Source organism: Neopsephotus bourkii, unplaced genomic scaffold (genome assembly GCF_033783945.1).
Source record: "Neopsephotus bourkii isolate Nb327-2 ecotype Australia unplaced genomic scaffold, CSIRO-AGI_Nbou_v1 NB_1052, whole genome shotgun sequence".
Taxonomy (NCBI): domain Eukaryota; kingdom Metazoa; phylum Chordata; class Aves; order Psittaciformes; family Psittacidae; genus Neopsephotus; species Neopsephotus bourkii.
The window spans coordinates 505586-520611 of NW_026901541.1; the positions used below are offsets into that span (position 1 = coordinate 505586).

At 40.6% G+C, this 15026-nt stretch overlaps 1 protein-coding gene across 6 annotated transcripts in view; it reads right to left on the minus strand.

Annotated features, from left to right (window-relative positions):
* FARP1 (FERM, ARH/RhoGEF and pleckstrin domain protein 1) overlaps nucleotides 1–15026 on the minus strand; it is a 220571-nt gene that overhangs the window by 167756 nt on the left and 37789 nt on the right. For all 6 annotated transcript variants that reach the window (XM_061361089.1, XM_061361088.1, XM_061361087.1 and 3 more), the window contains exon 2: nucleotides 10393–10588. In XM_061361089.1, the coding sequence (XP_061217073.1) occupies nucleotides 10393–10563 (171 nt within the window). In that variant the 5' untranslated portion in view covers nucleotides 10564–10588. The remainder of the gene's footprint in view (nucleotides 1–10392; nucleotides 10589–15026) is intronic.

A 15026-nucleotide genomic window follows, 5' to 3' on the forward strand; every position in this document is an offset into this window, starting at 1 on the left:
CTCAACATAAAAAGGACATGGATCTGTTGGAACACGTCCAGACGAGGGGCACGAGGATGATCAGGGGACTGAAGCACCTCCCGTATGAAGATCGGCTGAGAAAGTTGGGGCTGTTCAGCCTGGAGAAGAGAAGGCTGTGTGGAGACCTCATAGCAGCCTTCCAGTATCTGAAGGGGGCCTATAGGGATGCTGGGAATGGACTCTTCATTAGGGACTGTTGTGACAGGACAAGGGGTAATGGGTTAAAACTTAAACAGGGGAAGTTTAGATTGGATATAAGGAAGAAATTCTTTACTGTAAGGGTGGTGAGGCACTGGAATAGGTTGCCCAGGGAGGTTGTGATGCTCCATCCCTGGCAGTGTTCAAGGCCAGGTTGGATGAGGCCTTGGGTGACATGGTTTAGTGTGAGGTGTCCCTGCCCATGGCAGGGGGGTTGGAACTTGATGATCTTAAGGTCCTTTCCAACCCTAACTATTCTAGGATGCTATGATTCTAACTCGCTGCTGCTGTGCGATGCATGAATATTTGCATCTGCCAATAGGACATCAAAAAACAAATTGGCAAAGAATCATAACTCACCGTTTGCTATGTATATTCTGGTAGCGTTATGTTTGTGCAATTTCTATCACTCATAGCCTTTTTGGGGGGGGATGGGGATAAGAAAAGGAGATATTGGAATCTACTTCTGCTGCTGCTGTTTATATTCACTGAGTTATCTGGTGCTTGAAGAATGCTTCATGTATCATCTTTTATTCAAGAATTGACATATTTATTCAAGAATGATTTTAACACACTAGTCGTAGTCAAATACGTGCAATGGCTTTGGCAGATGTTTTCAGCCATGCATTTTATATCATTTATGCATTGGCATACAAAAGGTAATCTTTAACTGTGTGTGCGGATTGTAACCGCAACCTTGTCTAGGCACCTCATCGGAGCAGTAAAGACATGATTACAGGTAAGCAGCCTACTCCTAAGTCATTCTGAAGGCTTTTAAACTTGGGAACTGGTGGAGCCCCTTTAGTACCAAGATTAGACAAAGACATACTGCTTTAATCACTTTACCCTAGTTGTAGGGTTTTTAGTTTATTTTAAGCTGGTCAAATTTCACTTCAAAACCACAAATTATCTTTGGTAAAATCTGAATAGATATCCCACTTGTAAAAGTTTGGGTATGGATGAGGATTTAACTATGCCATTGCAGAAAGCATCTCTAGTTCTGTCGTGCAGATGCAGCCTTTAATGGTGATGAGTGTTTTTTTCCCCATAGATTGCAACTTTTAATACAAAGACCTAATACTGTGCTGAGGAAGGAGACCATCATCAGAATGAAGTTGGTTGAAGGCTTAGGAGTTACACCCAGAACTCCTGAAGTGCTACTGTTTGTTTGGAGAATACCGATAGAAAGGAATTGAACCAGAAGTTTCAAAGGAGAGGCACAGAGGACAAGGAGGATAAGGAATGTAGGGTGGCATGTACTAGTGTCAAGCAAGAAAGGAACGAGAGATAACAACAAGAAAAACATGGAAGTGCTAAAATATGAACCAATCTAAAGTCATATTCGCAAACATTTTAAGGGTTGGAGGTATTCCTAACATTTCTCTCTCCCACCTCTGTGGCTGTGTATTTCCACATCAGCTTTATCCAAGTCTGAACCACTGCTAACATGACCCCTGACAAACACAGAATAACAAACATCCCAAGCCAAAAGGCAAAGCAAGGTTGGATGCAGAGAAAGGAATCATTAGCAGGCAAATTAACTTGGAGAGAAGTATTTCAACAGGTTGTGTTATCACCAGGCAAAAAACGTTAATACATGACCATATTCAACTGAGAATGAACTGAAAGAGAAATGAATGGACAATTTATAACATTTTACTATCCTTTTATCCTGTAGTGCTTAAGTCTTCCTTTACACAGATAGCTTTCCATTCTGTTCAAAATAATGGAGGAAAGCAACTGCAACTTTATTCCTCAATAAAGGTTCCTTCATTTTTCCAACAGGGGAGAGAACAAATTACAGAGAGATATGCTTTTACTTGCAATTTATGTTCTTGAAATTCACACTGTTCTGAATGGCCATTCATCACACTGTGTGACATAGTCACATAGCAATAGTGCTTTACATACGAGCCCAAGTTTTCTGTCGTTTGCCTAGCCATCTAAATGCCTGGAGTCTTACATGAGATTGTGCTCTTTGCAAAGCATAACACTTATGCTGCATTCCTTTAGCTATGGAAAACACACACATAATTCATGAGAAAGAGGAAGGCAGCTATACACTCCAAGAAGCTTATCCTGCTCATTTGCTCATTTTTTATGTCTTTCCAGAGCACATGGCCATAAGCAAGGACAACTGGTTTTCATACAGACCTTAAGGAAAGTAACTTAAGCTTGACCACCCTGTGCTGACAAAGAATGCGCTTAAGTAAATCACAGCATGCACGTTCACCACTGCAGCACAGCACCAACATACTCCACAGCATGCTTTATTCTGCAACTTCTCCGATACAACTAGGACAGAGAAAAGCAGCACTACAGCAGGTATAATTCAACCAGCCCAGCACATCAGCTAGACAGCACTGCCAGCCAACTATGGAGTGCAGGGAAGACTCATGTATCACTTTTGGCATGGTCAGAAGCTAAGAGGAAACAAAGGAATTTCTGTTGAACAAGTCAGGTGCCTGGATGATAAATGAAGTCTAAGCAATTGCCCTACACTCCCCTTAGAGGGATATACAAGCAACTCCAGAGAGCAATTAATCTCATCCTAAGATACGTGTTTGAGACAGGCATGATGAACAGCCTGTTGAAGGTACTATGTTTTCACCCTAACTATGAAAGAAAGAGTGATTATCTGAGGCTTTGGTATCAAGTTTTAAAATCTTTAAAGCCAGAAGGGATGAACCCCAGCCTCAGGGCAAAGGAAGGAAGCACACAGTTCAGCTCCTCTCCTTCCTCTGACCAGAGGCAGAACATCCCTCCCATTGACCCTGAAACAGGAAACACAGTCCTAGCAGAATCAGCCTCCACTTCTGACACCAGCTACCCATTCACCCATAAGTGTACACTTTAAAGAGGAGAGATAGCAAACACCTCCCACCATCCCATGGACAACTGCCATCTCCAAACAGGGTGGCCAAGAGGAACATCCCATGGCTGGGGACGGATCCCATGCTCCCCCCCCAGAGCATCAATCCAGTCTCAATAGTACTGTGCAAACCAACTTAAAGACAGACGTGGTTAGAATTAACAGCATGCTTTCACTGACCCCTTCAGCTAGGGCACCAGTGCTCAGAAATACTCACACACAGCCTCTTCATCCATGGCTGCTCTTCCCTGCGCCAGCTCTATCCTCTGCTTTGTACCAGCTCACCCACTGGTGCATGACTTGGTGAGTCAGCTGAACCATGAGAGGTGAAAAGGCGTTTTTTGAGAAGTCTTCCCTGATTACAAGTGAAGCTAATTCGTTCAAGGAAATTACACCCATTTCCCAGTTACCTTCAAATAACATCAATCCAGTCTGAAAACGCACTGGATCTGTTGGCGCTTAAGATTATATCCCCCACTTATTCTGTTCAGCCTACAGAACATTTTAACAAAGAAATCACCAGCTCAAGCTGCCTCAGGTTACAGAAGTTTGCTTGTGGATTATTCTCTACCCCATTTTGAAAAGCACATAGATCATTAACACAAGTCACTGAAGTTCCCTGTCTTTGAACAAGGACATTCTAATCATTTGTCAACATAAATCACAGTTTACTGGCTATCTACGACTAATCTTCTGCTGAGAAAAATGCAACTGATGTGTTTCAGAATTACAGGGTAAAAAAATGCTTTTCTTCTTGTAATTTCAGGAGATCTTGCAGGGTTGCTGTGACAATAATGAATATTTAAATGCCTGATATTCATTGGAAATAGTCTGACAGTGACAGCCAAATAATTTCAAGCACAGGAAGAAAAGAAAGTCTCAAACTGATGAGTAACTGACATTTGACCTCCTGTTCACTTCCTAAGCTGGAAAAAAATGGAATTTACATTGAAGTTGAAACTGGCTAAGAAGGCATAAACCACTGTTTCATGCTTCTGTATTGCCTTACTGTCTAATGCTCTTATAAAACTGTTTTATTCACTGGTTATAACTGCATATTGAGGAAAAGGGTAAATACCTAGGACAAAGCAATTATGGTAACCCATAAATGTTACAGAAAATAATTTAAACATTTATAAATCTGTGCCTGAAATGTCAAATTTAACAGAGTAACACAATGCTTGTGGAAATTTATAACAAAGCACATGTGATCTTTTTTATTAAGTATCAAGACTTCTTAATACTAAAGTTTTCCTGGCACTCTTACAACGTCCTAAAGTCAGTGGGGAGTCCATTTAATAGAAGGCATCTTCCCCACAAAGAGAATATGAGCCATCATTATATGGCTGCACACACAAACAAAACCAGCCAAACAAAAAAAGCCACCCAGAATGTTAGCCTTAGGGAACTGTGCCCCATCAGGATTATGAAGTCCTCTCTGAAAATCTGGGATTCAAGGCATGGAAATTCCCTGCCAAAGTACTACATCTGAACTCCCGTGGAAGACAAAATGCTGTAGACCAAGGCCATTTGGTCTTTCTTCTCAGATAACCTAAAGAGAAGGAAGCCTTTCTCTTCTGAGAGAAAAGCAAATTGAAATGAAATGCTTACAACTGATGTTTACTAAGGATTATACCCTCACCCTGCTTTCTATTAAGAGACTTCTGTTGCTTAAGAAACCTGGTGTTAATCCCTCAAAGTGGATGACTTTTTCCAACCCTGCATATTTCACAAAGCTTGAACACATTCAGAGGGAACGAAAGTTGACATAAGACACAAAACAGATGTTTAATGAACTTGAGTAATCTGACAGGCAGGTTTTGGGTCTTTCCAAAAGACTGCCACAAAAAGGAAGCAACTATTTTCTTACAGACACAATAAAGAGGACTTTGGTTTGGTTTTAATTAAAGAGACCAGATGCTAACTAGAAGAAGAATCCTTACCTCCTGTGATTTACTTTGATCTCACCTTTGATGCTAATGAGAAAGAAACAACTCTGACTTTCTATTTAGTATCAGCAGCTATCATTCTAGTCACATCAGTGTCAATACACCCAAAGAGCAGAACATGATCAGTGACAAGCAACATGTCAGTCAGGATTAAACCTGGTCTGAGTCACCAAATCATTCTACAGCATAGACACATGAGAATCAGTCATGTCTTCAGCATTACCTAGAAAGGAACACTCAGTCTTTCTGCTTAGAAGTTTCAAAGCAGATTATTTCTAGCACTGAAACAACTATAAAAGTAAATATAATATACATGGCCTATTCACTAAACATTAAACTGTTTTCTTTCCCAGAATAATCTGCAGTAGATGCAACCATCAGTTACTTTTACTGTTTCCTAAAAGCTGTTTTTCACTTAAACTATAGTTTGAATCTACAGAGGAGACTGTACTAGAACAAACATAAGAAAATCCCTAAGTTTTACTATGATTATATGGAATTGATCCATAGAAACACAGGTAGAAATAAAGCCAGAGCAAAATCAAGCAGAACTGTACATCTCCACCCTCTCTTGTATAGTACACAACTTCTATTTGGCCATGTTGGGTTTTGCAAGTCTTACAGTAGAGGTGTCTACCTTTCAAAATACCCAAGATCTATCTATACGATTATCCTTAGGTGTACAAGGGTGAAAAAATGTTCTTCCTCCTTCACATTAGTCATTTTAGCTAAAGCTGTTGCATTCTGACCTACCAGAATGGGACTGTATTTGCTCATTCTAGCACATAGTCATAACTCAGCCAAACACTAGCTAAAACAGACTGCTGTATTTTGGACATCTGCAGTCTTCAGTCAGCATTATTTTTTCAGTAAATACAGCCAAACTGGAAATTAGAAACAAAAAGCAAGACAAAAATCTCTTCCACACTTGCACAGGACCCTTCCACAAAGCTAACACATCACCAATGACTGCAAGTGTTGAATCATCATGAACCTTCAACTCATGGCCTTATTTTCAGGCACTAATCACCTACAACTGCAGCTGAAGCCAGCTCTTGTCTGAGAGTTCACATCAAGACTCAAACTAAAGGTACAGTCATAAAAAGCTGAATAACTTAAAAGGGGGAATCATATTCTTCACAATTTATCTCCTCACAGCAGAATAGATAAAAACGTGCTCAAAAAGATATTTGATGAATTTTATATTTTCCTTTTATGTTAAAGGCAGGAAATGCCAACTGAAAGTAATACAATCTTTTATTTTTCTGGAGAGCAGCAGTGCCTACCTTTCCCCCACCTCCTCAGGCATCTGTATTTGCTTGAAAAGAATCATGTGTAAAAGACCCAGGATCATCTATTCAAGCTTTCGCTGGCTTTCTGGAATACAGGAATGCTTGGAAATTCCACAATGAAACATTGTTTGTTAACAGCAAGCAGCATATAAAAATTTTCATATGTACCCTTCCTTTTACAATACTGCATTTGCAAAAGTTGATGAATAGGCCCTGCATTGTGATTCCCATTTTTCAAGTCTCCCATACAAACTCTCTCCATACACTTTATAGATTCCTTTCCAGGCAAAAAAATACCATCTACAGGCCCACATGAAGCCATGTGGATCTTTTTCTCTTTAGGCTTCTGAGAAGGTTATACAATGAGCCAAACACAGCACAATTATATAGCATCAAAACACTAACACAAATAGAATCAATTTTCCTTTTGAAGGACAAATGACACCAGAGCTACTTCACTTCTAAACAGCCCAAAGAGCAGCAGCACTGGGGAGGGGGAGGGAGCAAAAGTAGGTCATGTTTTTCTCCTGTTTTCTTACATACAGACCAGACACAGAAATCCAGAGGATTTTGCTCTAATAAAAACTATTCATCTGCATATGATGGGAGAGAAAAAAAAAGTAAAAAAAGTAAAGCTCAACACACAAAACCCAACAAACAAAAAATCTAACACACATCCTCCCCAACCAAAAACACAACCCCCACAAAACGAAACAAAACTAACCCCCCAAAACCACCACATAGATAAGAGCTTAACCCAGTTTTAGCTAAGGGAGATCCGGGTGCTGGTGAACCTGTAAGAGAAGTAATTGTAGGAGTACCAAGGAACAAGGACGAGACAGATGGTCAGTTCCAACTACTTGACTGCTTCCCCCATACTCAGGAAGAAGTCATACCTGTATCTGTTTTTATCTATTCTCAAACATCATAAACAAATTGTGAGGTGGGCTGATGCCAGCCTTATGAAGTTTAACCATGACAAGAGCAAGGTCCTACACCTGGGTCGGAGCAATCCCAGGCACAGCTACAGGCTGGGCAGAGAAGAGATTCAGAGCAGCCCTGCGGAGAAGGACTTGGGGGTGTTGGTCAATGAGAAAATGAACATGAGCCGGCTTCAGTGTGCGCTTGCAGCCCAGAAAGCCAACTGTATCCTGGGCTGCATCAAAAGGTGTGTGACCAGCAGGTCCAAGGAGGTGATCCTGCCCCTTTGCTCTCGTGAGACCTCACCTGGAGTACTGTGTGCAGTTCTGGTGTCCTTAACATAAAAAGGACATGGAACTGTTGGAACAAGTCCAGAGGAGGGCCATGAGGATGATCAGGGGCCTGGAGGACCTCCCATATGAAGATAGGCTGAGAAAGTTGGGGCTGTTCAGCCTGGAGAAGAGAAGGCTGCGTAGAGACCTCATAGCAGCCTTCCAGTATCTGAAGGGGGCCTGCCCATGGCAGGGGGGTTGGGACTTGATGATCTTAAGGTCCTTTCCAACCCTAACTATTCTATGATTCTATGATTCTATAAATGATAAACTGGCATGACTTAAACTTCATGCTGTCCTATAAGACACCATACAAGCAGCAACAAAACCACTCAAAGTTTGGCCCATTTGCTAACAGAGAAAAGATCATCCAGTAAAATTCCTGTAACTCTAGGAAACAGAAACCCTGCTCAGTTTATACTTCTATCTACTTCTATCTACTTCTATCTCAATTTAGACTTCTATCAGTTTATACTTCTATTTGGGAAGCTGTTTTGATAACCATGGCACCTCAAGTCTTGGAAAGAGTAGTTCAGACCTTCAACCACAAAAAAAGCCTTTAACTCTCCACTGGAAAGGAAGCTCACAGATGTGCTTAGGCATGTATGTTTAACGTCCTCTGCCCACAGCACACTTGCTGCTCCCAAAATATTTTGTTGAAATGGTGTCATTTTCTTTTTCTGTGTATATTGCACCCATCTGGCTAAAATGAGCAAGCTTATATATGGGAACATGGGTTTTCCAACATGAATAAACATCTCAATTTTGACGTATTAGAAGTTTTTCAGTTTTGTGAGATGGGACTATAAAAAATAACAAAAAATAACCTTTTAGAGCAGACTGACAATTATGTGTATTGCTCCATTTGACCATGCATACTTTAAAGATAAAAGGTTTTAGGAAGCTACACTAAGAGACTTATAATCTAAGCATCCTGCAAGTTTCACCACAAGTTCTGACTTTTAAATCAACTAGGTCTTCCTTGAATAGAGGTAGTTATGAAACAAAAGCCTCAGAAAATAATCATATCTCAGTGATGTGAAGAGAGAGTTATTTAAACCCAAGTCTTCCAGGTGTTCCTGAAGTCGGAAAACAAAAAGTAATGTTTATCTCTTCTAACACTGAAGAGCAAAATAATACTGTTTTCTCAAACTCCCAGAAGCAAAGCTGGAGTTATATGGATGCACTGCTTCCGCACATTACTTATGCTTGCTTCTAAACAATTTAATGATAGGCACCTGATCTCAAAGTGGTTCCTACTAAGTGTTTGTTAAATAGAATTATTAATTCTTATAAATTGTATGCCATTTCCCAAGTACAGTGAAGTGGCAGCTGTGGAGAGGGAAAAAAGCTTGTATCTGGGATAATAAGGATATTTGTACCCTATAAGATAAGCAGCACAACTTCCATTAGCATATGATAATTTAAAGTAGAACTACACTTTCGAACAGAGATGATTACCTAAAGACTGCTAATTTTAGTCTGTTTGCTGTGGATATTTGATATTCTGAAGAGCATAAAAGCATAATAAGTTGCTACATACATTAGCATTTAACTTGTTGACAGTTCGGTGCACACATACCTGCCTGTCCAGAGGACTTTCTATTACAACAAAATCTGAGATTGAACACATAGTTGTAATTGTGTCACAAACAGCAGGAGAGAGCTGTCCAAAAAGCATGTGCATGTACATAGACAAAACAGACAAATAAAACCTTATCAACAGGTAAATTTTTCTTTTCTTAAATGAGGATTTTCCTAATCAGAATTCCTTCATCTCTAATATAGGAATAACATTTCCAGTGATGACCATAAGTGTTTTCACAGATCACTATATGTGTAAGATCCATGTACCTCACTGGTAACCCTCCATTTCACAGAAGGAAAAAATGACCAAAGGAGGCACGGGAATTACCATAGCTACATAAAATTCAAGTTCCAAAGGATAAAATTTGAACTCAGGTTTCCAGTTTCCTATTCCCTGAACCCTGAGGACATTGAAAAATACACATTCCAGTACATTTTCATAACAGCAGCAATGTTAATTACTTAAGCATGACATGTTAAAATCGTCAGTGGTTACTAACAGCCAGATAGTGTAAAACAGAATTGGTCTCTGTATCAAAACTAACCCAAACTGAGGTGTCCCAAACCATGGCAGTGGGGTTGGAACTAGATGATCTTAAGGTCCTTTCCAACCCTAACGTTTCTATGATTCTGATCACACACACAAAAGCAGTAGTAACTCTGTTCCTTGGCAAGTACAAACCTAAATTAAATTCAGAGTGGTATAAAAAAACTTTAGATGAGATTGCTTTGATTCTTTGCTTGCACTCGATGTGTGTGAGAGCACTTGGTACCTATGAGAGTGACACAAATTAGAGAAGTTTCAAGTTTGATTTCAAGTTATTGGCCTAAGGACTTGCCAGAGGAAAAGAAAAAATTCTGTACCAATCTGTGGTTTACTGGATCAAGAGCAAACAGCATCCAAGAAATACATCAACTGTTCAGAAAGTAGAGGAAACCACTGATGTAATACTGGAATTAAAAACAAAACACTAAGAAATCACATCTCTTCTGAAGCTGTTCAAACAAATGGAATAAATAATTGCAATTTGCAGTTCACTGTTTAATGTTATTCTATTGCACCATCATCAATTTAACGCTCATATAACAGCCATTTTCTCCACAACATGAATTCAACAGCCAAGGGATCGCAGTTGAAATAAGATGTGAACTGGTTTGGAAACACGTGCTTTTAGAAACGCCTGAGTAATCTTTGGCCACCCCAAGCCCCACGTCCTTACCGGAATGTCAAAAGTTTCTTGTGTGTCATCCAGCATCTGAATTTTGATGGAGACGAGTTTTCCTGGAGGTGTCATAGGTGGTTTCTGTCCATGCTCCAAGGTACTGATCCCAGCATTTTCCTGAGCTCCTAACCGGGATCCTGCTGTTGGTCTCTGCTCTGTTTCACCCATGTTTAGAGAAACACGTTTCTTATATCTGATAAAAGAATAAGGGCAAAGAAAACCATATAAATAAGGGGGTTTGCACATAAGCACTATGGTATATATACTTACAGCTAATAAACCATATGATCATTAATATGAAGTAATAACCATTGTGATTTTATTCTTTTCAATGTCTCATATGAGGGCAAGAAAATCAGGCACCCTCTGTACTTAAGAAAAAAATAAAACACACAAGCTCATCACCTGCTGGTGGTAAGGCTGACAGACTGGGTATAGTACTGCACCATGGGAAAATACTCCTTTTCTCCTGGAAAAGGAAATGAGACCACACTGGAAACAGAGCATGACAGAACCCAGGTTTCAATGAATTATGCTAATTGTTATGTATTTATGAATGAGGAAGGAGAGGAAAGCAGTTGGCACAACTCATCGCTTGCCGGCCATCATTCCCTCCTGGCTATAATCAGCATTTTTTCCATTAGTCTTCCCAGCCTTCTCTGGCCCTTTGCAGCTGCCACCTTGCCTAAGGGTCTGCGATGCATGAAAGCAAAAGGGATACAAGATGACCCCAATAACATGGCCCAAATATTTTGTGTATTCTGGGGACCAGCGTTACTCTAGAACCCAGAGCCCAGCTTGATCCTACTGACAGGCCAAGGACCATGAGGATGTGCTACTGGGAAGGCCAAAAACTGGCCAGAGCAAAAAAACAGACTGGGAAAGGCACGGGAAATCCTATTTCCCACAGAGCCCTGTAAGTGGGAGGGTAACACCAAGGAACACACCTTCCTCACTGTGCTAGGGGAAGGCTACACCTGCACCAGCTCTCTGAATGTGGGTATCTGCTTCATACCCATGGAAAGCAACCTCAGAAACCAGGACGCTAATTTTGCTCCCATGCAACTTCTGGACCACATTATACAGGACATTTCTACTAAATTCTATCCTAAAACAGGAGCAGAGCTACAATGGTGGTCCAGTGTGATTTTTCATTAACTGGCACAAGTTTGAATCTTCTTTTTTAATTCAAGGACTATTAGTTTTACTTGTCAAACATTATACATCATACCAGAATTTTATTTCACTTCATCCCCCTGCCTTTTGACACTCTGGCTGGGTTTCTGATGAAACCCACTGCTACTGCCTATTTATCTTTCTTGGTAATCGCATTTTCATCCTGCATGACTTCGATATGCTGATCAATGACCATAAAAAAAATGAAAACAAACATGTAGCATACAGAAAGAATGGAAATTTAAACTTCCAGGTGAACAGAGGCACAAGAAGGAGTACTGCCAATCACTGACTGGCCTTAACTCTGAGGTTACAACTATTGAGAAGCCTATGGGAAAAGAAGGAAGCACAAGGTAGCCTATGTATTAGTGAATCCATCACCAGTTCTACAGTATACTGTAAAGAACAGTGCCAGGTGATAAGACACCAGTCCCCTCCTCAAAGACAGAATAAAAACAGTCCTGTCTTCAGCAGGATATACTGCTTAGTAGGCATCATTCTTCCATGTCCTGACTAATTTGTTCCCACAGTTTTTTTTACACATCAAGAAGCTTGGAGTAAAAAAATTTACACCACCACTTTGACTAAAAGAAGCGCTAGTTGAGAAGGAAGGGAATGAAAAATTAGGGATCACACACTTCTACATGTCAGCTCAACAGGCACAGTAAGTGCCAACAAGAAAGCTACAGTTGGAGCTAGGAACTCCAGAAGACACCAAGCTCTATATAACAAGGCTCCAGGCATATTTACAAATAAATCTGATTTTCCTGCATGTGAAGTACACAGGAACATTTAAAAAGGTAACACATGCACCCAGTCTGGAAGTGCCATTACACACAAAGATACTGAGCAATCTTCTTGTTAACTCCAAAGCTGTTTTAAGAGCTCTTCTGAAGTCACCACATCCCACAGACAGCATCAGCACAGCAGAAAGGACCCGTACAATTCCTACATTACTACAGCAGATTTTGGCTAGGTACTGACATTTAAAGCAAATGAAGAGGAAATCTGTTCTTTCCATTAAATCCTAAACATAGGAATCAATCCAATCAGTTCAAGGATACCATTAAATAATAACACAAGGAAATATTACAGAGCTTGAACCTTTCTATAAATGTTCTTCTTACTGGATGATGTAGTGGCCCACACACACATTTGGACAGGCCTATAAACTTAGTGAAACAAGGCAAAAAGACACAAATTTAGGAGCAAAAAACATCATGGAGGAAAGGTACAAGCCAAATCACTCCATATATACAGCTGAGAGTTTTTTTATTAACAGTTAGTAACATTGAAAATCTTGTAATTATATATATTTAACACACACATGCTTCCATTTGGAAGCAAAGATCTGAGAAGTACTGGACTCCCTCATCACATGCATCTGCTACTTAGAAAATTAAAAACAGACCTTTCCTTTTTTAATCTGTATGTATAAACATCAGCATGCTGCACTGGACATTATTTAAGTTGGGTTTTTTTCTGTATGACGCTAGTCTCACTGTGGTGCTGTCATAACAGCACAAAAGCTTTATTATGCCTTTGTATAAGAGGCCTTAAAAATTATTACAATTGCCCCATCTAAAATAATGCAGGGCATCAGTCAAGCTGCATACCTTTCTCCAAATCACTTTGAATCTAGAAGACAGTGAACTAAGGTCACAGAATGCAACAGAAGAGTATTAAGCAAATACTGGGCAAACCTGGGGGGATGAGGATACCTAACATCTGTCACATGAGGAGAAGGATCAAGTTTGGAAGAGGATGGAGAATTTTAAAGAGCCTCTAGTAGAAACAAAGTTGATTAATTGGGGAGGGTATTATCATAGAATCACAGAATGGTTTGGGTTGTAAAGTACCTTAAAGCCATCTGGCTCCAACCCCCCTGCCACGGCCAGGGACACCTTCCACTAGACCAGGTTGCTCAAAGCCCCATCCATCCTGGCCTTGAACGCTGACAGGGATGGGGCAGCCACAGCTTCTCTGGGCAACCTATGCCAGTGTCTCACCACCCTCATAATAAAGAGCTTCTTCATAATATCTAATTTAAATCTACTCTCTTATTAACAGAGAAGAAACAGCAGTGGCCACCAGATTCCAACGCATGCAGCCCTAAGCAAAACATAAATGAAAGTAGACAACCCGTACAGGAGCAATGGGAGCAGCAAATACAAAGGACTCATCTGAACACTGAAAATTATGAGTTTCTGCTTGTTCTTTTTGACAGCTGGTAAAATGCAGGCCAAGATCACATCTATCATTTCTGCTGCAGATCTGTGGGGTGGCAATGCCCTTCTCAGCAGTGCTGTAGCATCTGCAAAGATGCAGAGACACCATCTGCAGAGAGCTTACCTGCATTCTGACCTGTGTGAGAACAGAAGTTACCTGAGACAGCAGAGCTGCCAGTGGAAGAGCCTTGGCACTTTCTGCTCCTTCCCAGCTCCCACCCATCCAGTCCTGCCTGATGCTGTGCATTGACACTGTGCATTGACACTCTGCCTCCTTCAATGCACTGCTCTAACCCAAAAGAAAATGGTTCACTGTTTTGTTCTCTGCTGGATAAGCAAATTAGATTGGCCTCAGCAGCCTGGCAAACCCAAGGCCAGGGTGAGCTCAGCCCAGCTAGCTGCTGGCAGGCCACTAGACTGGCTCAAGCCATCTCACCTAACTGGCACACAAATCTACAACTGCTATTAGTTAGATTAGTAAACCTGTTCTTGTCCTAATCACATGTTAATAATCCTTTTACAGAGATACTAAATGCTTAGATGAAAATTTTAAGTTTCATAGATACTTATGCAGTAGCTGGATAAAGGGCATGATGTAGTTCAGCATAGAGCTGTTTTAGCCTTCCATGTTCAAAACAGGCAGATTTTATAGCATTGGAAAGGTTCAAGCCAATTAGAATTTCCACATATTTTTCTCTGGTAGGATGAAGAAAACAAACTGACTTAGTGTAAAGTGAACTAGGAGTATGAACAGCACTTTGGGAGGGAAGTGAGGAATGTGAAAAAGGGGTTACAAAAATTGCAAAGTACTGAGGAAAAGAGAAGCAATAATACACTGTTAGAAATGTGAGCAGAGCTCATGTTGGAATAGATACTAATCCTATTCGTTAACTGCTCTGCTCCTCTGAATCAGGCCATGAGGTCTGGACATTTGCTGCAAGAGGTTCCTAGAGACTCCTGTTATAAGGGAAGAACAGTTCCAGGTATTTAGGCTTTTTCCCCACTTCTTTTGCTTTGCTTAAACACATTTTCACAGCATGAAACAGAAGGCATCACACTGTTCACTGTATGCCTTTCAAAGGTGGGGAAGCCTCAGGCACAGTGGGGTGATGTGACTGGCCTGTAACGTCACTGAGAGAACCAGCTACAGAGCTAAAGCTGCATTCAGGGCCTCTCAGTTGCTGGCCCATGGTGTCCCAGATCATATGGAATGAAACATTTGAAAGA